The sequence below is a fragment of the Zootoca vivipara genome, chromosome 14 (genome assembly GCF_965207765.1).
Source record: "Zootoca vivipara chromosome 14, rZooViv2.hap1.1, whole genome shotgun sequence".
Taxonomy (NCBI): domain Eukaryota; kingdom Metazoa; phylum Chordata; class Lepidosauria; order Squamata; family Lacertidae; genus Zootoca; species Zootoca vivipara.
This window is the reverse complement of record NC_142597.1, coordinates 44,031,466-44,051,099: the sequence shown is the minus strand read 5'-3', so window position 1 is coordinate 44,051,099 and position 19,634 is coordinate 44,031,466. Positions and strand designations below refer to the sequence as shown.

At 48.0% G+C, this 19,634-nt stretch overlaps 1 protein-coding gene across 1 annotated transcript; it reads left to right on the top strand.

Annotated features, from left to right (window-relative positions):
• The first annotated feature begins 293 nt into the window (after nucleotides 1-293).
• ADORA2B (adenosine A2b receptor) lies at nucleotides 294-19,389 on the top strand. Its single transcript, XM_035139747.3, has 2 exons — nucleotides 294-1,453; nucleotides 18,043-19,389. Exons 1-2 carry the CDS (start codon nucleotides 1,098-1,100, stop codon nucleotides 18,761-18,763), a joined length of 1,077 nt encoding a protein of 358 aa, XP_034995638.2. The 5' UTR covers nucleotides 294-1,097; the 3' UTR covers nucleotides 18,764-19,389.
• Nucleotides 19,390-19,634: the final 245 nt, after the last annotated feature.

Here is a 19,634-nt window from a genome sequence, read left to right as displayed (position 1 = left end):
ATTACACTTTTTTAAAAAGAAGAAGAAGAAGAAGAAAATAAGGATGAATGAGCGCCTCTGACTCACCCAGCTTGCAATGACTCTCTCTTCTGGTTTGCAGCGAAAAAGACTTCTTCTAAGTTTTGCAGGGCGTCGGGAAACATCGGCGGGGCGCCTCGCTCGCGGCCTTACGGTAAAAGCGAGGAAGGGGCGGAGTCCGGGAGTGCGCCTCCGCCAATCGGACGCAGGGCTCCGCCGAGGCCCCGCCCCGCCCTCTCCCCATGTGCAGAAATAGCCGCGCAAGCCTCTGCTGCGGGGGAAAGACGCCGCGGCTCCGCGAGGGAGAGTTTGCTGGAGCGCATCCGGGGTGCGCTTCAAAAGAGAGGGGCGTTTGCAGCGACTCTGGATCACCTCCACCTTTTTTTTAAATTATAATTTGCAAGGATATAAGAGAGGAGCTCTGCCTTGGCTTTTCGAGGTGGGCGAAGCTACGTGGGCAGACTCGAACTCGCGACTCCACGTTGGGACTCTCCTGTTGATCATTTCCGGGGTTCCTGCAGATAGAACATCATTTGGACCGCCTGGGCTTTTCCCTGCTTCTGTGTGATGCCTCCCGGGGGTGGACCTTCCCTGCGCCCATTTCCTAGCCTCCAAGACTGACACCAACTTGCCTGCCCCCTTCCCTGGGCTCAGCCGGCTGGGGGAAGAGTCCTGTTTCGCTCACCCTGTGGCACGTGGTGGGGTAAAACAACAGGGACTAGCGCCTTGGCTTTCCGCGCTGCTTCTTTTGAGGTTTCTGGTGTGGCAGAAGAACAAGACCAAGAGACTTGTTGTGGCACCGTGACAAGCATCACCACCACGAGATCTATTGCGCCGGGAGATTTCACGGCCTGCGGTCCACCGGCGATGGCCGAAGACGTGTCCCAGCGGGCGCAGCGGTGTGGTGGCAGCGTGGGCTGAGCTTCAGCACCACCGCCACCCAAATCGGCACGCCTCCATGTCTGGCGCTAGAAGGAGGTGGCCCTCATTCCCGCAGGCCAGCTCTCCCTTGAGCACCACTGTTGGGGGTTTGGTGGCCCCATGGCATTCGCTGGCGTGGGCTGAGCCCCCTGCTTGAAATGACCACGTCCTCGTCCCCGCTGGCCCTCGATGGCCTGGATATGGTCTACATCGTGGTGGAGCTGGTGATAGCTGTGCTGGCCATCGCGGGCAACGTCCTCGTGTGCTGGGCAGTGGCGATCAACAGCACCCTGAAAAATGCCACCAACTACTTCCTGGTCTCCCTGGCAGTGGCCGACATCGCCGTGGGCCTCCTCGCCATCCCCTTCGCCATCACCATCAGCATCGGCCTGCGGATCAACTTCCATTCTTGCCTCTTCCTGGCCAGCTTTGTCCTGGTCCTCACACAGAGCTCCATCTTCAGCTTGCTGGCCGTGGCTGTGGACCGGTACTTGGCGATCAAGATCCCACTTAGGTAACGGAGTGATCGGGGAGAGAGAGAGAGAGAGAGAGAGAGCGGGTAGGGGAGAAGGGTTTTCCCTTGCCCAGACCCTGCGACGTCCACTGTGTTGACCACTTAGGTCTTGGCTCGTGTGGCTTGGCTCGATTGCCCGAGCGGCACATCTCTGGAGAAGGGTTGCGGCTCAGAACTAGAGTGCCTGCTTTGCACGCAGAAGGCCCCGAGGTTGTAGTGAAGAGCCATTGCTCAGTGATAGGCATGGCTGGGAATGCCCCCTTGCCTAGAAGCTTGGAATAATGAGGTGGATAGCCAAATGATCTGACTTGGTATATGTTAATAGGTTCCTTCGCTTCTGTTTAAATCAGCCCTTTATTTGGAAGCATGAGAACGGGATCCTCGCTTTGTACTTAAAGGAAGAGCTGTAGTTTAGCACAATGGTGACTTGGAATGTCCCCTTGGCCAAAAGTCCCTGCTAGTCACCGTGGACACAACTGTGGGCAAACGGCCGGAGTCCGTTATAAAACAACTTCCTACATTTGCAATTCTGCTGGTAGCAGATTGTGCTCTGGAGAGTGGAAGAGGGTCCCTGGCGCAGGCGGTGGCTCTCCAGGACAGAGAAAAGGCAGTTGTCCGTCACGCAGAACATAGTTAAACTATGGAACTCCCTCCCACAAGATGCAGCGTTTGTGTTTGCAGAGATTTGGGGTCAGGGTTGCTTCCCCCCCCTTAGTTTCTTTTTTCTTCTTTAACTAGCATTGTCCTGGGATCAAACACCAGCCTTGGGGAGGGGGGGAGTTGAAATTCCACCTCTGCCTCAGAGTCCATGGGTAAGAATTCCGGTAGTTGTGTGACTCATGGCAAAGCAAACCATGTGCCTCTAACAGGTTACAACTGTATTCAGCTCATTGGAGATGTATGTGCAGGGGCTGAGTCATGTGGAGGCCACCAATATCCTCCTCTCTAGGTTATTTTAAAGTCGGGCGGGATTTGTTGGCATCCTGGTTTGTTTATATTTATAACCTCAGTTGTCTCATCTGTGAAATGGGTGCAGCCAATGACTTAACTTCACAGGGTTGTTATTACTGAAGGTGGAATACGGTTGAGGTTGAATACAAGAAGGATCCCTGGGGCTTGATCAGGCCAAAACGGGCCCTACCCAGCCCAGCATCCTGTTCTTACAGTGCCCATCCCATGTGGAGTAATGCTTAGAGTGTCAGACCAGGAACTGGGAGAGATCAAGGTTCAAATCCCGCCATTAAGCTCCCTGGGTGGACTTGGGGGCCAGTCACTGCCTTTCAACCTAACTGACCTCACCGGGTTGTTGTGTACGGTAGATAAAATGCAGAGGGAGGACCGGAGTTCCTTGGAAGAAAGTTGGGATATAAACAAATGTAAACAAACAAGCAGTATTCTGCCCACTTAAGATTCCTAGAAAGTGGTATACACTAGGCCTATTCCCTCCGACATTAAGTGCATTAAAAAAATATCAATAAAAACAACTTAACAGAAAAAAGGTTCCATATAAAGGGTTTCATACATTAAAGCACCAGGTTATTGAAGTTTCTTACTCTTAAAAATAAATCCAGGAGAGAAAATCTCAAGCTGTGCGATGTCAGCCTCTGCTCTTAAATCTGGTAAGTCTGTGATGGCTAACAGCCATTGACCAATTCATTGAGGACAGGCCTTTCCATTTCTGACAGCCGCAGTAACTATCTTCCCATTGAACCTCCCTACGCAGGAGCAGTCTACCTTGGATTACTGGTTCAGCTGTTTGGTGTGTCCCTGAGCGAGTCACTGGTCCGCTCCCCGTCACCACCTTGTATGCGCGAAGAATGATGGAGGCCCAATTTGTGGGGCTTTCGTGAAGGTTTACCGAGCTAATGTGAAGGGTTTTCTGAGGAGCAAGAGGACAAATGGTGTTTCCATCTTACTCCTTCCCTGTTTATCCTCACAACAGCCCTGTGAGGTAGGTTAAGCCAAGAGAAAGAGCTCACAACTGGCCAAAAGTCACTCAGGGAACTTTCTGGCTGAGTGGAGATTGACCCTAGTCACTAACCACTACACTGGGCTGCCTCTCTGTCTGTCTTGGTCCTTTTTTTTTTTTGCTACTTAACCTAGTGGCTGTTTTTCTGGGGGATTCTGGGCATCGTCCTAAAGTTTCTTGAATGAAAAGGTCTGGGAAAAGGAGAAAACTGGGATGGAAGATGAGTTATCTGGTGAGGTGTGCCAGGGACCCACCGCAAAATGGGGGTTGTCCAGTGAGTCATGTCAGAGTTGGGTCCATAGATTAAGGTAGACTGCTCCTGAGCGCAGGAGTTCTACGAGTGGGGAAGAGGGAACACGCTGAGCTGGCTTAGGGCGATGGTGAAACCTGGCAGGAAGGTGTTCAAAAGAACTTTGGGGGTTTCCAAAACAAAGCTCAATAACTTTTTGGGATGTCCTGGGTTGTTGTTTTTTCTTTACTGCTTGAAATATGGGAATCCTAGTGATATGTTTAGGAATGTGAGAAGTGGATGTCCCCATTGAAGCCTTGTCTGTGTGGTCTTGGGGGAAGACCAGAGACCCGACTCCTTCAAATGAGACCTTCCTGCTGTTTGCAGCCGAAACCTCCACTGTGAGCATATCCTGGTATTCGCACAATTATAAGTCTCCCCTGCTGGCAGGCCGGAGATTTTTGCTTCGGAAAAAGGGCAGTTCAAAGCTTGCCCCCCCTGCCTTTTCTGGAAAGCGATCAGCTGAGACCGTTCCCAGTAGCGTTGGAAGTGCCTTATTAACGGTTATTGTTACAAAGTGTGGTCCTGCAATAAAATGTTGCATCGGGGAGTGTGTGTGTCTCGGTTCAGCATACCGGCCACGCCCTCCCATGGGTTACTCCACTCCATTTCTGCCTCCCGCCAGGCTCTCCTTCCTTGCCTAACAGACATCCATTCCTTTTGTGCCCACAGGGCATCCCCAAACCCAGGCCTAGAGAGCTGTTTTAGCGACCACCACTCCCCTGCTGCTGACGGTTCCTCTATTTTTCTTTTTTTGGGGGGGTCATCCTATAATTCTTGGGGTTACCCTGAGACTGCTGATTGTGAAACAGTGGCACCATTTGGACTACCTAATGTATTTGGAGAAGGAGGTCACTATTTGCGTGTACTTTGAGTTATAAATATATGGGGATGGCCGCGAATAGGCAAAGCTCTCCATTTTTTACTTCCCAGTTTCTCACTTTTTCCTGATCCTCAGTTCCGCATATTTCCCCATGAATTTGTGATTATTATCACTAATTTTTTTAATTTTTAAAAAAGTCCTCGTGAAAATTCATCAGCATTGTATTGCAAATTTTTCCTAACACATCTCTGCAATTTTGTGTAATTATACACTCCCCCCCATGTCTTTTTGCACATGATTTTCACCAACATTTGTATGCATGCTTTACACTCTCTCTCTCTCTCTCTCTCTCTCTCTCTCTCTCTCTGTGTGTGTGTGTGTGTGTGTAGAATCATAGAATCATAGAGTTGGAAGAGACCACAAGGGCCATCCAGTCCAACCCCCTGCCAAGCAGGAAACACCATCAAAGCATTCTTGACATATGGCTGTCAAGCCTCTGCTTAAAGACCTCCAAAGAAGGAGACTCCACCACACTCCTTGATAGCAAATTCCACTGCCAAACAGCTCTTACTGTCAGGAAGTTCTTCCTAATGTTTAGGTGGAATCTTCTTTCTTGAAGTTTGAATCCATTGCTCCGTGTCCGCTTCTCTGGAGCAGCAGAAAACAACCTTTCTCCCTCTTCCATATGACATCCTTTTATATATTTGAACATGGCTATCATATCACCCCTTAACCTTCTCTTCTCCAGGCTAAACATACCCAGCTCCCTAAGCCGTTCCTCATAAGGCATCGTTTCCAGGCCTTTGACCATTTTGGTTGCCCTCCTCTGGACACGTTCCAGCTTGTCAGTATCCTTCTTGAACTGTGGTGCCCAGAACTGGACACAGTACTCCAGGTGAGGTCTGACCATAGCAGAATACAGTGGTACTATTACTTCCCTTGATCTAGATGCTATACTCCTATTGATGCAGCCCAGAATTGCATTGGCTTTTTTAGCTGCTGCATCACACTGCTGACTCATGTAAAGTTTGTGGTCTACCAAGACTCCTAGATCCTTTTCACATGTACTGCTCTCAAGCCAGGTGTCTCCCATCCTGTATTTGTGCCTTTCATCCCCCCCCCCAAAGTGTAGTACTTTACGTTTCTCCCTGTTAAAATTCATCTTGTTTGCTTTGGCCCAGTTCTGTTAAGGTCATTTGGAAGTGTGATCCTGTCCTCTGGGGCATTAGCCACTCCTCTCAATTTGGTGCCATCTGCAAACTTGCTCAGGATGCCCTCAAGCCCACCATCCAAGTCATTGATAAAGATGTTGAATAAGACTGGGCCCAGGACAGAACCCTGTGGCACCCCACTAGTCACTACTCTCCAGGATGAGGAGGAGCCATTGATGAGCACCCTTTGGGTTCGGTCAGCCAGCCAGTTACAAATCCACTGAATGGTAGCATTGTCTAGCTTGCATTTTACCAGCTTCTTTACAAGAATATCATGGGGCATCTTGTCAAAGGCCTTGCTGAAATCAAGATAGGCTACATCCACAGCGTTCCCTTCATCTACCAGGCTTGTAATTCTGTCAAAAAATGAGATCAGATTAGTCTGACATGACTTATTTTTCAGAAACCCGTCGGCATTCTTCTGATGTTCCAGTTTACACAGCACCAATCCATGCATACATGATGCTTCGCTCTTTAGCAGAAGGTCTCTGCCTCCACTGAGTTTACAGTCACAGCAGTGGGCTCTGGCTTTGCAGAACCTTCTCTCTGCCCCTCCGTCCATGCTGGATTACATTGCAGTGGACCTCTGCTGCTAACAGGCAGTAAATTGCCATATAATGATTTTCTCCCAGGCAGGGAAGCAAGCTTATTCCTGCATTGCAGGGGGTTGGACAAAATGACCCTCTGGATCCCTTCCAACCCTACAATTCTGAGATTCTCTGAGTGCATGCATGCGCCGGGGCCAGAGGCAAAAATGGATGAAACAACAGATATAAATTTTATTTTAGGCTAGTTTCTACACACACACACACCAACCTCTCTCTGTCCTCCATCCAGAATAGGCAGAAAGAGCTGGGGGTGGAGCATCTCCAGCGAGGGGTGTGTCCTAAGGGAAAGGGGCGTGGCCTGGAGAGATGCCCAAGGGCCAGGTCGAAAGGCTCTGGGGGCCACATTGGAGATTTGACATGTTTTCTGCTTTGTACCACCAGCTGCTAATTTCCAACCTCTGCGTTTTTGATGTATTAATCTCATTTTCTGTTGCGATACGGAGTCGTGGCGGTGTTTGAACAGTAACATAGTTAATGGTGTGGAAGGAAAACGGGACCTGAGCCCTGCTCTCGATAACAAGCCAGGCCCGCTTGTCACAGGGCCAGAATCCTCTCAGGTGGGTGGGTGAAGGCCATGCTTTGGAACCCCTGCGTGGCAGGCAGGCAGGCATTCAACAGGCAAGGGCGGCTGCTTTTCCCGTCGCATTTTTAGCAGAAACAACTGCCCAGTCAGAGGAAAGGAGAACTTGCTTAGCCGCTTATCAGTCACAATATATTACGCAATCTTATATTTTTGAGGAAGAGGAAAATGTTGCCATGTCTGAGCATAGGGTGGGGTGGGGGGCAAGTTAGCTCATCGGTGTCACAAAGGGATGACGCTGTCATTCTGGAGATTTATGCGGAATTGTTGTCTTCTCAAAAACATCTGCTGATCAGCTTCCCCAGTGGGGAAACTGGGGCTGAAGTTCCTGCCTAGTTGCCCAGAATTGCTGTTTTTCTTCTGTGAATTTGCCAAGAAATGCAGCGCAGGACGGTGTTTTTTAAAAGGAAAGGAATACATGTTTTAAGGTGTTCTTTTACTGAAGCAATCTTTTCAACACTAATTAATGTTTAAAATTCATTTGTATGCTTAATCTTTCTGTTCATCAAAGTGCTTATTTTTTCTTTATTTTAAAAAAAGGAATTATATATTTAGAGTGGCATACTCTGACTCAGAGTTGCACCCAGTGCTGGCCCTGCTCAGAGTAAACCCATTGAGTCTCTCTTAGGTTCATTCATTTCAATGGGTCTGCTTTGAGCAGAAGTCATTTGCAGAATAGACCTACCGAAATCAATAACTTAAAGCCTGTCTCAAACCCATTGAAATGTCTTCCGCCTTTCAGAGTTTAAAAGTTTTTGTAGCTTAGAGATTTTTGGCATAAATATCCCCTCTCGAGTGGTCTAAGAACTGAGGGGGGGGGATATATGAGGAAATTTGGATAATGTGTTGTTTGGCATCTATGCTATGCCTGTAAAAAAGTCGAGTTGTTAGCCTCATACTCTGAGTAGACCCATTGAATTTAATACTTAAGTTTGTCCTGGCCGATTCAAGCCCATCTGTTTTAATGAGCTGACTGTGATTTAGCAAAATATCCACCCCCAAAATAAAACACACCAAAAATTGTACATCAGATACAAAACACAGCAGGATTGGACTCTGCCTTAAATCGGAAGGTAAAACAGCAAAAGGAACAAAGTTGATTGTAAAACACCTGCTTAGTTTTTTTTAAAAAAAATCCAATTGTGATAAATTTACCCTTTTTTCTAAAAAAAACCCAACTCTCTGATTCGCTCATTGGAGACCAACTTTTCTCCACGCCTGGCCTGCTCCTTTTGCATAACCTCAGTTGCCCAATCAGCTCCGGCCAAAGTCTTCGCTGGAAAAGCAGGTGGCGGGGTGTGATCCGCGCCTGTCGTGCAAAGTCATCCCGCTGTGACTGCGGAAATTTGTTTCTGAAGATAGTAAAAGCCTCCCCATTCTGCCTGCTGACACCTGAGACTTCACTCTCCTTTTTGGAGAATTGCCGGAGGGGGGGGGGGATAGAGAGAGGTTCCTGAATAATGCGGAGGTGCAGGAGACTCCCTTCTGCGAACATCCTTCTTTTATCTTGGGATCCACACTCATTGGGTGGGTGGGGGTAACCTTCCCCCTTTCTAATAATAATAATAATAATAATTAATAATAATAAATAATAAATTTATTTATACCCCGCCCATCTAGTTAGGTTTTCGTAGCCACTCTGGGCGGTTCCCAACTGAATATTAAAAACACAATAAAACATCAAACATTTAGAAACTTCCCTGTCCAGGGCTGCCTTCAGATGTCTTTTAAATGTCAGGTAGTTGTTTATTTCCTTGACATCTAGTGGGAGGGCGTTCCACAGGGCTGGCGCCACCACCAAGAAGGCCCTCTGCCTGGTTCCCTGTAACCTCACTTCTTGCAGGGGTGGAACCGCCAGAAGGTCCTCCTTGGAGCTGGACCTCAGTAGCCCTCCTGCTCTGAACTTCTTGGGAAAGTGGTACTTGAGAATAACAGTTGACTTGGCGGGTTCTCTGCTGCAGCGTTGGTGCTGATATTGATGGAGCTCTTTGGGTAGCAGAGCGAGGGGAAAGGGGGCAGGTTTGGCTGAATGACCTGTCTGGCCAGTTAAATCAGTTGTGGTGAGTTTCTGGCCTGCAAGCCTCTGATTGGCTCTCTGAAACCTTGGACAGCTGCTGCCAGTCAGTGAAGACAGTACTGATCTAGATAGACCCCTGCTTTATCTCGGTCTAATGTGCCTTCCTGTGTCCCTGCCTAACAGCTCTTTCTCCACAACTACGAGGACTAGAGCCTTGCTTTATTTATTGGTGAAAGACTGTAGCTCTCTCTGCCCGATACCTTGGAGAGCGGCTGCTGGTCAGAGTTGACAAAATGGAGCTAGATTGGGAGTTCGGTTATTTCGTTCCAAGTAGCTATTGAATCCCTCCTGGTATATAGAATATGGTAGCCTTAAGGGAGTGAATCTTGGTTAGAGAGCAGACTTTGGGGACCTCTTTCAGACTGAGGGCCGCATTCTCATTGGGGAAGTCTTCCGGGGGCCGCAGGCCAGGGGCAAAAAAAGCCAGTGGCTTCTACACACATCTGCATCTCCTGCTCAGTGCTCCGACTCAGTATAAGGTATCTTCCAACAGGCCTGTCGTGGACAATATGCTTAGAAATTACTCATCTTTGGGTCAATGGGGATGTCGGGAGGGTTTGGGGATGGAACTGGCGATGGCCGGAGGGACGTCTTGAAGCTGCCGGTGTTCTCAAACAGATTTGTCACAGGATATCTCAGCGTGGGCTGGCAACGCTTCCTCCTTGACAGCTCCCAGGTGGCGGAAAAACTCAGTCGCCCTCGTTGCTTCGCGTTGCCTACTATTAAGGACCAGCCTTGTTTCCTACGCTTACGAATAGGCAGGGTTTCCTACAATTTGTGGGTTGAGGAGTGTTTTCTCAACCGTCCTTCCTTCTCCGCTTCCGCTGGTAAACCGTGACGACAATGGTAATAAATAGTGCTGGTTAATAGTAGTCATATGCATATTTAAAGAGTTGCTTTTTTGCAACTATCACCAGGGGTGGCAGAGAGAGAGAATCTTTGCCGGCTGACATTAACGATAAAAACACCGGCCCTGACTCAAGTGCATAAATATTGGCCGTACTGTATATCAGAATTCAGGATCTAAACAAGATTGGCGATTACAAGTTCTGCATTGCAACAGGGAAAGGGCGGTGAGATCATAGAACTGAATAGCTGGAAGGGACCCCCAAGGGTCATCCAGTCCGACCCCCTGGAATGCAAAAATATTCAGACCACTGATTCGTAGCTGGCGAACGTTGACCCTTCCTGCTTTGCAGTATAAGTCTCTTGCTTTGATCGTTAACTAATAACTCAATGTACTGTACTTATTTTATCTTCAAGTCACAACTGCAGAGGGAGATTCTACATTTCTAGGATTAGGCCCACGGGACTGAAACTCCCCACCATTGATTTAAAACATTTCCGGGTTGGCCTTTGGTTCCAAAATTTCCAGGGCAGTTTATGATAAAGGATAGCAAAACCACAAGGAATGTGCTGTTTACATTTTGGAGAGTATTTTCAGGGTTTTCTACAGGCTGTTGTCACTGCTGTAAGTCAATTGTCACTGCTGTTAGGTAGAGGAAAAGGGGAAAACCCAACGAGCCCTTTTTTTATTTTAAAAAAAGGTCAAAATAATTTTTTCCATATTTAACGTGGATTTAACCCCATTCCTGCCACCACCAAAATTTGGGGGAAACCCAGGCATATACCCATAAGGTTTTCCTGAATTTGTAACTGGGCAGAGAAGAGGTGTTCAGAACTTTCTTTTCTTTCTTTCTTTCTTTCTTTCTTTCTTTCTTTCTTTCTTTCTTTCTTTCTTTCTTTCTTTCTTTCGTAGGTTTGTAACCATGCAGGTGAGAAAATAAAAAAATAAATTAAAATAAACAGACCCAAAACAGCCGGTTAAAAAGCCAGACACAGCAAACCTATGCTTTCTTTCTTTCTTTCTTTCTTTCTTTCTTTCTTTCTTTCTTTCTTTCTTTCTTTCTTTCTTAACCCTAGGGTTGTGACGATGAGGTCTAGAAACACCATGTGGTCTAGCAGGTTAAAAAACCAGACACAGCAAAGCACAGCTTACATTTAAGGGGGGGGGGGAAACCTGTTACCATTTTAAAGCTGTTTCGAATACGAACGAACGTGCGTGTTTCTAACCGTGTGAGATGGTTTATGCATTCCTGTGCAAAATGCAACAGTAAGAAATCTGGTCAGGATTCTGGAATCCACAGCAAATCCCGCAACTGCCACCCAGATTTAAAACTGAAGTGCTTGCTTCTTGGTCTTGTCTCCGCCTGAACAGATCCTGCAGTTGTGGCTGGGCGGCAGAACTTGTTGCACGAGATGTTTTGACTGCAGAGTGGAGGAAGGTGGAAATTTCAGAGGTGGGGCGGAGGGTGTGCAGTTATTGTGCCAGATTTTTTTTTTTAAGGACTTGCTCCGGTGAATGTTTTGGATAGCTTTTTGGCTTCGAGGTGACGATGAGCTTGCTGGTACAAGCCTCTAATCCAGAGGTGGCCAATGTAGCAACTTCCAGATGTTTTTGGACTCCAAAACAGCAGCCCAGCATGGTCAGTGATCAGAGTTTTGGAAGTTGGAAGCCAGTGGCTGCCTCTGCTCTGCCTCGCTTGTTTTATCTGCAATATGGGCATAATAGGCCTTGCCTACATTAAATGGGCAAAACTTATTGCAAGGGTTATAAGGATGATGGGTGTGCAGACCGCAGAGGATTCCATTCTCTCTCTCTCTCTCTCTCTCTCTCTCTCTCTCTCTCTCTCTCTCTCTCTCTCTCTCTCTCTCTCTCTCTCTCTCTCTCTTTGTGTGAGGAATCTCAGGTTTCGTAGCCTATGGCTTCACAAAGCATGAATGAAAATGGTTCCTTATTTGTTAGCACCTTCTCCGGAGCTATTTCTGTTTCTCGACGGCGTTTGGTCTCCCTCCGGTACTGTGAAAATCACAGGGACTCTTTCGAAGGCTAGCATTGTACCCTAATTCTTTCTTGGCCTCAGTTGCCTCATAATCTGTGAAATGGGCGCAACCCTCCCACAACAGCTGCACTGGCTTTTATGAGAAAGACTGGATTGAAGCCTGTAATGCAAAAGCGCACCTTGCTTTGAACATGAATTATTGAATGGAGAACGCCGGGAGGAGATAAACAGGGTTTCTGAGACACTTTTTCTGCGTTAATGGCCTGAAGAGTGATTAATAAATTGATAGATGCAAAGGGTAAACAGGATCAAAGAGAGAAAAGGCCTCTTAGGGCTCATTAAAAATTAAGTATTTTTTTAAAATGCACAAAGTTGGGGGAGGGGGGAGGAAGACTTTATCCCATTTTGCTTTGGACCCATGATGCTTGTGAAGTGTTTATTCCCATTTTGTTAGCAGGAAGAACTGGTGCTTAAAAGATGGACTGCTTGCTTTAAGATGGGCGAGGGGATTCATTCATTCATTCATTCATTCATTCATTCCCTCACTCCTGAGTGGGGGATTTAGACTTCAGATGTCTTTGGACTGGGTTGTGAATGACCTCTGCCAGGCGCAAGTTCAACCGGGGAAGCCTGTCCCCACAACCGGCTGCACCTGGTGAATGACGGGCTGCTGTTTAAAAAACACAGGCAGGGACATGACTAGTTTGCGGGTTGGGGTGAGGAAGCTAGCGAAGCAGGTTCGGTGTTGAAAGAGAGTATCTCCCCACAAGTGAGATGAAAATCTTCAGCATTTTCTCTGTCTGCCCCTCTGCCTCACCACCATAAGACCACAGCCTCACCAATTTACATTTTCTCTTGACTGTCCTTCCTTATTCTCTTGAGTGCAATTTGTTTTAAACTGATTTTAATACTGTGTTTTTAAATGGTAGTCATTTGCCCTGGCATCTCATGGAGAAGGGCAGGTGGAAAATCTAAATGATGATGATGATGAATTCATTTTTCTCAATCTGTTAACCAATTTCGCCACGGCATTTGCAAAATAAATTCCCAGGCAGGTAGAATACATGTATGTGTTCATTGCATACTGGAAGCCACAATTTCAAGGGTTTAGAAAAACCCCAAGAATACCCTCCCCTCCAACACCTCCCTTCTGCGGAGTAGGAGATTATAAATTTGTTCTGTCTAGTTCCGATTTGTACTAGATGCAGAAGAGAGAAGAAAATATATTTCTCTATCTCTCTTTTCTCCCCTCTCCCCTCCGAATCCTCAACCACCTAGAATATCTGCTTTGAAAACCAAATCCTCGGGATTTGGCCAATTAGCCATCTTTGCTCAGCCCAGGTCAGCAAACTTGTACATGACACGACCCCGTCAAGTTATCCTGCTAAGCTGATCCCCATCAGCCCCGGACGCAAATAGTCGACCTTGGGCAATTGGATCTTTGCAAGGATGAGCATATTCCGTTGCCCTCATAGGTGGGTTAAATGGAGATGGTAGGAAACCCTGAGAATGACTTTTTTGAGAGTGGGTGGGAGGGTTTTGAGTGACTTGTGCAGTTTCCGGCATTCCAGCACAAGCTGAACTTGCTGGTCTCTGCCTGAAAGGAGCATACAGGCCCTGTGGAGATTAATGGCCTTCTTCCTGCAACTTCAGGTTTCCCCCTTCTTCTTTTCACTGTTTATTTTATTGGAGTCTTACGTGCTTAAGGTGGTGCACATGGTTTTTGCTCTCCCCATTTTGTCCCCAACAACAACCCTGCGAGGCAGGTCATGCTGAGAGACTGTGACTGGCCCAGCAGTGAGCTTCATGGCTGAGTGGAGAATTTGAACCCCGGTCTCTCGGGGCCTAGTCCAGCACTTGAACCACACGACACACCAACTCTCACCGGTGGTGAAAATAAACCTGAGAAATTAAGGATACTGTACGTATCTTCATATCTGCCTGTTGTGCGAACTACGCTCCAGCTGAAAGACTGAGGCAAGCTTCACCATTGGTACTGTATTCTTATTTTCTGAATCATGAGCTGGGGCAACCGAGGTTTAACAGTGCAGACCTTAAAGTTGTGCTTGCGTCTTGCAAAGCTTGCTGTAGCTCCTTTGCAGCAGCCTGGGTTCCCCAAGGCTCATGACACAGCTGAGCTTGCTTGATCAGAGCAGAGGCAACAGAAAGTTTTTGTTTTTTTGTTTTTGCAAGGAAATAAATGTGTTTTGTGTGTTTGGGTGGGAGAAAGCAAGCCAAGTTTTAAATACCCCCCCTTCCCTCTGCCTCTCTTCCTCTCCCCAATGCCTTGGCCTCTCTCCTTATTTCAAGCATGAAATGCCAGCTCGCTGGTGGTGTCCCGTTTCCATGGAAATGTCAGGGCATCCCGGAAGAACGCCGGGGTCCATTGATGCCCGTCAATGCAGGAGGCAAAGTAGAAGCACAAATAAAGTGGCAAAGAATGGGCGCCTTTGTGGTGGCGGCAGACACTTCCCTCTCTGTGTGAGGTGGGGAGGAAGGCTTCCTCATTCCAGCAGCCGTTGCAATTGGAGGGGTGCCGCTTCTCAACTTTGTGGGATCGTCACCTTGCGGGCACAAGTCTCCACTGCCAAGCCAAGCCACTTTCTAACCTGCCTGGCTTCCTGCTACCAGGGCCTGAAACAAAACCTTGTTGTTATTCTTTGTCAGATTTGCCGTATATCCCTCGATAAAACCACAATCTAAAGACAATTCCACTTGTTGCAGTACAGTGGTACCTTGGTTCTCAAACGCCTTGCTACTCAAACAACTTGGAACCCAAACACTTTAAACCCGAAGAAAGTGTTCCGGTTTGCAAACCTTTTTCGGAAGCCGAACGTGCTCCGTTTTGAGTGTTACGCTTCCGATTTGAGTGTTATGCTGCGGTCTGTTTTTGCTATTTTTTATTTATTTTGTGTGTGACTGTGTGGAACCCAGTTCAGCCAATGACGGGTGGATTGTGTGACTGCAGTACACTGTTTATTGCTTCCATTTTATGGATCAGTGGTCTCGTTAAGATGGTAAAATTCATGTTAAATTGCTGTTCTAGGGGTTGTTTTTAAAAGTCTGGGACAGATTAATCTGTTTTGCATTACTTTCTACGGGAAAGTGCGCCGTGGTTTTGGAACGCTTTGGTTTTGGAACGGACTTCCGGAACGGATTACGTTTGAGAACCAAGGTACCACTTTACTGAGTTCTCTGCCGGCCACGCCCGTTGCTGCATGCTCCATTCCATTTCAACCGCCCCCCCCCCAGGAGTTCCTGGTTGTTGTTGTTGTTGTTTTGATCTCCTCCCTAGCACTCCATGCCTTCCAAGCACGCTCCATCCTTGCTCAGCCATTTTGGAGGTTTCTCTCCTTGAGACTTTCCCACCCACTTTGCCGGCCACAACCTTCTCCTTGTGCCATTCCGGCTACATATGGAATGGCGCCCACGGCCTGAACACTGTGCATAGATGGACTGCTAAGGCATAGAAGGTCAGGTGCTTACACCAAGTCAGACCATTGCTCCATCTATCTAGCTCAGTACTGTCCACACTGACCGGCAGGCACTCTCTGGAGTTTCAGATGGAAGATGCTGGAGACCGATTCTGGGACCTTCTGCATGCAAAGCAGTGGCTGTACCACTGAACGATGGAACGTTCCCTAATTGTGGAACTCTGGATCCCAGGCTAGGGAACTGTGGAGCAGGCTAGAGATCCCAAACGCAAATTACTTGACGACATCCTCTCAAGCAAAGAATTCCTGGCATGCGTTTGTGGGTGGTGGGCGACTACAATAGCGGCGACCTGGGTTTACATGTACTTTTTTTTTACCAGCACCGTAAAGTCAATCGCAGAGCTCTGTCACGACCAGACGCAATGGCTCAAGACTCATGGAGAGGCAGCGCTGTGTAATGGTTCCAGTAGCAGGCTAGGGCTGGATTGAGAAAGAGAGCCGGGTTCCAATCCCTGCCGCCCCACTGGGAAGCCCACCTAGTCAGCCCTCTAGCCTACTCCACATGGGTGTTGTGAGGTTCAAAGAGTTGGTGGGGAAGAATTAGGGGCAACGTGTTGAGTTCCTTGGAGGGCACAAATGTAAATAACAATAATGGCCAAACTCTCAACCTGCTCCTTCTTCCTTGATGTGGAAGGCTTGGAATCTCTGGAATTTTTTTGCAGGGGAAGTCCTGGACCCTTTCCTCCTCAGAGTTCGTTCCCACTCCCTGCTGTTCCTCGCATCCCCCCATTGTACTCGTCTCACGTCCAAGCCTCTTGGACAGCCTCCATCTTCTTTCCCACGGTGAGGAGAGCAGAGGGGAGAGTCCGGAGGTTGACCTTGGCTTCGGCGGAGGACTCCTCTCGCTGTCTTCCCATCCTGCAGTGAAACGGAGCGGGCCGTGCAAACGTGCGTCTGTGGTTGGGACCACTTGGGATTCTGGGACCAGTGGTGGTGCAAATTCAGAGGTGCCCTGTTGACTTGGCAGAAGCTAAGGCTACGACGCTGCCTTCAACCATTATGTCCACTTTACCGCTTCAATCTGCAGGAGTGGCACACAACACCAGTTCAGCATTTGTAAAAACTTGATCTTTTTGTCCTTTGGAACTCCCCGCCTATTGATATCAAGCAGGCGCCTTCTCCCTCTTTTCGGCACCTGCTAAAACCATTTTCTTTGGGGCAAGTTTTAGAAAAACCAATGCGAGCCTTAATCTGCTTTGAGTCTGTTGCTATTTTAACTTTTCAGATGCCTCAAATTATTGCTCTTTTAATTTTTCTGAGTGGTGTTATTATTGTTTTGTAAATGGCTTTGAGGTATGTATGTTGTCATTGTTTTACAATCAAGAGGCGTATAGATTTTATGAAATAAATAAATGGAAATAGCCACGAAGGCCGTGTTCTCCCTCCACTGTCAGAGGCTGTGAATGCTTCTGAATACCAGTCGCTAGGAATCGTAAGTAAGGAGACAGCCACTGTGCTTGTGGGCTTTGTCTAGGGCTGTCTACTTAGTCACTGTGAAAACAGGGTGCCGGACTAGATCATTGGTCTGATCCAGCAACTGAGCGCTCTCCTGATGATCTGAGTCTCCAGGCTTAAGGGAAACATCAGAGGTGTGGGGACAGTGGAAAGTTATGGGAAACTGAAGCCCTGAAGCAGAGGAACTCAGATTCTACGTTCCGTGGCTGTCCCCTGTTGGAAACAGAATGCTAGGATGGGCCATTGGCCTGATCCAGCAGGTTCTTCTTAAGTTCTTACATTATGGAATATTACAGGAGGTCTTAAATTGGCATGTCTTCCCTCAGCGTTGCTAGTGGTCAGTTCACAAAGCTCTCCGCTGGCATTGTACCATATGTAATGTAATGTAATGTTATTTGTATAGGAAGCTATGCTCATATTCTATAGCTTGATGAAGATGTTGACCCAGTGTACGGCAGCCGTGAAAAAGGCCATTTCCAGGCTAGGGATCATTAGGAAAGGAACCTGCCAATACCATCATGTTGCTTAGTCGTTTAGTCGTGTCCGACTCTTCGTGACCCCATGGACCATAGCACGCCAGGCACTCCTGTCTTCCACTGCCTCCCGCAGTTTGGTCAAACTCATGTTCGTAGCTTCGAGAACACTGTCCAACCATCTCGTCCTCTATCGTCCCCTTCTCCTTGTGCCCTCCATCTTTCCCAACATCAGGGTCTTTCCCAAGGATTCTTCTCTTCTCATGAGGTGGCCAAAGTATTGGGAGCCTCAGCTTCACGATCTGTCCTTCCATCATGCCGTTATGCAAATCTATGGCGCGACCGCATTTAGAACACTGTGTACAGTTGTGGCTGCTTCACCTCAAAGGATACTGTCGAGTTGCAAAAAGGTTCGGGGGGGAAAAAGCCACTAAAATGATTGAGGAAAGGCTGCAGCATTTGGGACTATTTAGTTTAGAGAAAATGCCAAGAGGCAACATGATAGAAATATATAAAAACTGGAGACAGGGATGGCCCCCGACCTAGATGACTTTTAAAGAGGATTTGACAAATTCATGGAGGAGGGCCATTGCTAGATACTAGCCGGGATGACTCTCTGCAATACTTCTGAGTCCCAGTTGCTGGAGGGGAGAGGGCTCTTGGGCTCCTGTCTGCTCCCTGGTTCCTCGCAGGATCCTGGACTAGATGGGCCCTTGGCCTGATCCTGCAGGCTCTTCCCGTGTCCTTACGTGTGTTTCTCCTTGCAGATACAAGAGCATCGTGACGGGGAAACGGGCCCGGGTCCTCATTGCCGTGCTCTGGATCCTCTCCTTTGGCATTGGGCTCACCCCACTGATGGGCTGGAACCAGGGGGAGAACGCCACCGCCTGCGCCGAGAACTTCACGACCTTTGCCAACGGGAGCCCCGTGGAGGCGGGCCAGCGCAGGCCCTGCCAGGTGAGGTGCCTCTTTGAGAAAGTGGTGACCATGAGCTACATGGTCTACTTCAACTTCTTTGGCTGCGTCCTGCTTCCGCTCCTCATCATGCTGGGCATCTACGCCAAGATCTTCTTGGTGGCCTGCAAGCAGCTGCGGCAGATGGAGCTGATGGGCAACTCTCGCACGACGCTGCAGAAGGAGGTCAGCGCCGCCAAGTCTCTGGCCATCATCGTGGGCCTCTTTGCCCTGTGCTGGCTGCCCCTCCACATCCTCAACTGCCTGACCCTCTTCCAACCGCAGCTGGCCAAGCCCACCGAGATCATGAACCTGGCCATCGTCCTCTCCCACGCCAACTCGGTCGTCAACCCCATCATCTATGCTTACCGCATCCAGGACTTCCGCTTCACCTTCCGGAAGATTCTCTGGCGGTACGTCCTCTGCAAGGCCGACGACTTTCCCAAGGGCGCTAAAGGAGGCGGCGGTGGTGGTGGCGGCAGCAACCGCGACCTGGCGGTCGCCAGCATCATCACATCTCCAACCTGCATTTGAGGACTACCTTGTTTCTGGAGGTCTCGGCAGAGGCGTGTGACCCTCAAAACTCCGAGAGGAGCCTGTGACGACAACTGACCGCTCTTGGGCTTTGTTTGTACTGCTGCAGTTCGAATCTACGGTCCATAATATGCATATCTATTCCTGCTGTGAGCAGGGGGTGAGAATGGATGGCCTCTGGATGGCCCATTGTTTCTAACTCTCGAAACTGTGATGATTTATTTTGTGATTTTAGTTGTGTTTGATTTTTTTAAAATAAATGTGCCTCTGAGAGGAGGAATCCTACCATCAACCTTACATGCTATCTAAGTCCCTAACGGATGAAACTTTAGGGGGGTGGGTGAGAGAGAGAGGGGGGGGGAGAGATTTATATTTTCCTTTTGAAAGAGAGAGAAAAGAAAATCACGCCGAATTCTTGCCTCTGGAACAAGGGCCAGTTTCCCAACCATGCTGCTCTCGCGCTTTCTTGTGCTGAGGTCGTTATTTTTTCATTGTTCAAAGACAACTTTTAAAAAATACATACGTGATGGATTTGTTGTTTTGACTAAGAATGTTGTGTGTTTGTGTCTGTTTCTCTCTCTTGCCCTGCAACCGCCTTTTAAAAAAAATTAAAAGAATGGCCATCAGTTGTTTGATGCTGCTAGTATTCTCCAATGGGAAATCATTTTACATATAAATTGTGGGCTTGTTTTTCCCCTTAAAACTTGGTGCAGAAAGGGCAGAGTTAAGGGGATTTGGGGGGGGGGCATTGACTGAACAAATTGGTTTTAATTCAGAAACAAGGGAACCCAGTGGTAGCAGTTTCTTCCTTTAATAAAAGGAGAGTTGTTGAGGGCCAAAATCTACATCGCTGTCAATGTATTGTGTTTTA

What these genes read in the sequence shown, in the direction of transcription:
- ADORA2B (XM_035139747.3), top strand. Translation starts at nt 1,098, where the DNA reads ATGACCACGTCCTCGTCCCCGCTGGCCCTCGATGGCCTGGATATGGTC. An exon ending in GCGATCAAGATCCCACTTAG is followed by an intron (nt 1,454 to 18,042) that starts GTAACGGAGTGA and finishes TTCTCCTTGCAG; the next exon opens with ATACAAGAGCATCGTGACGG.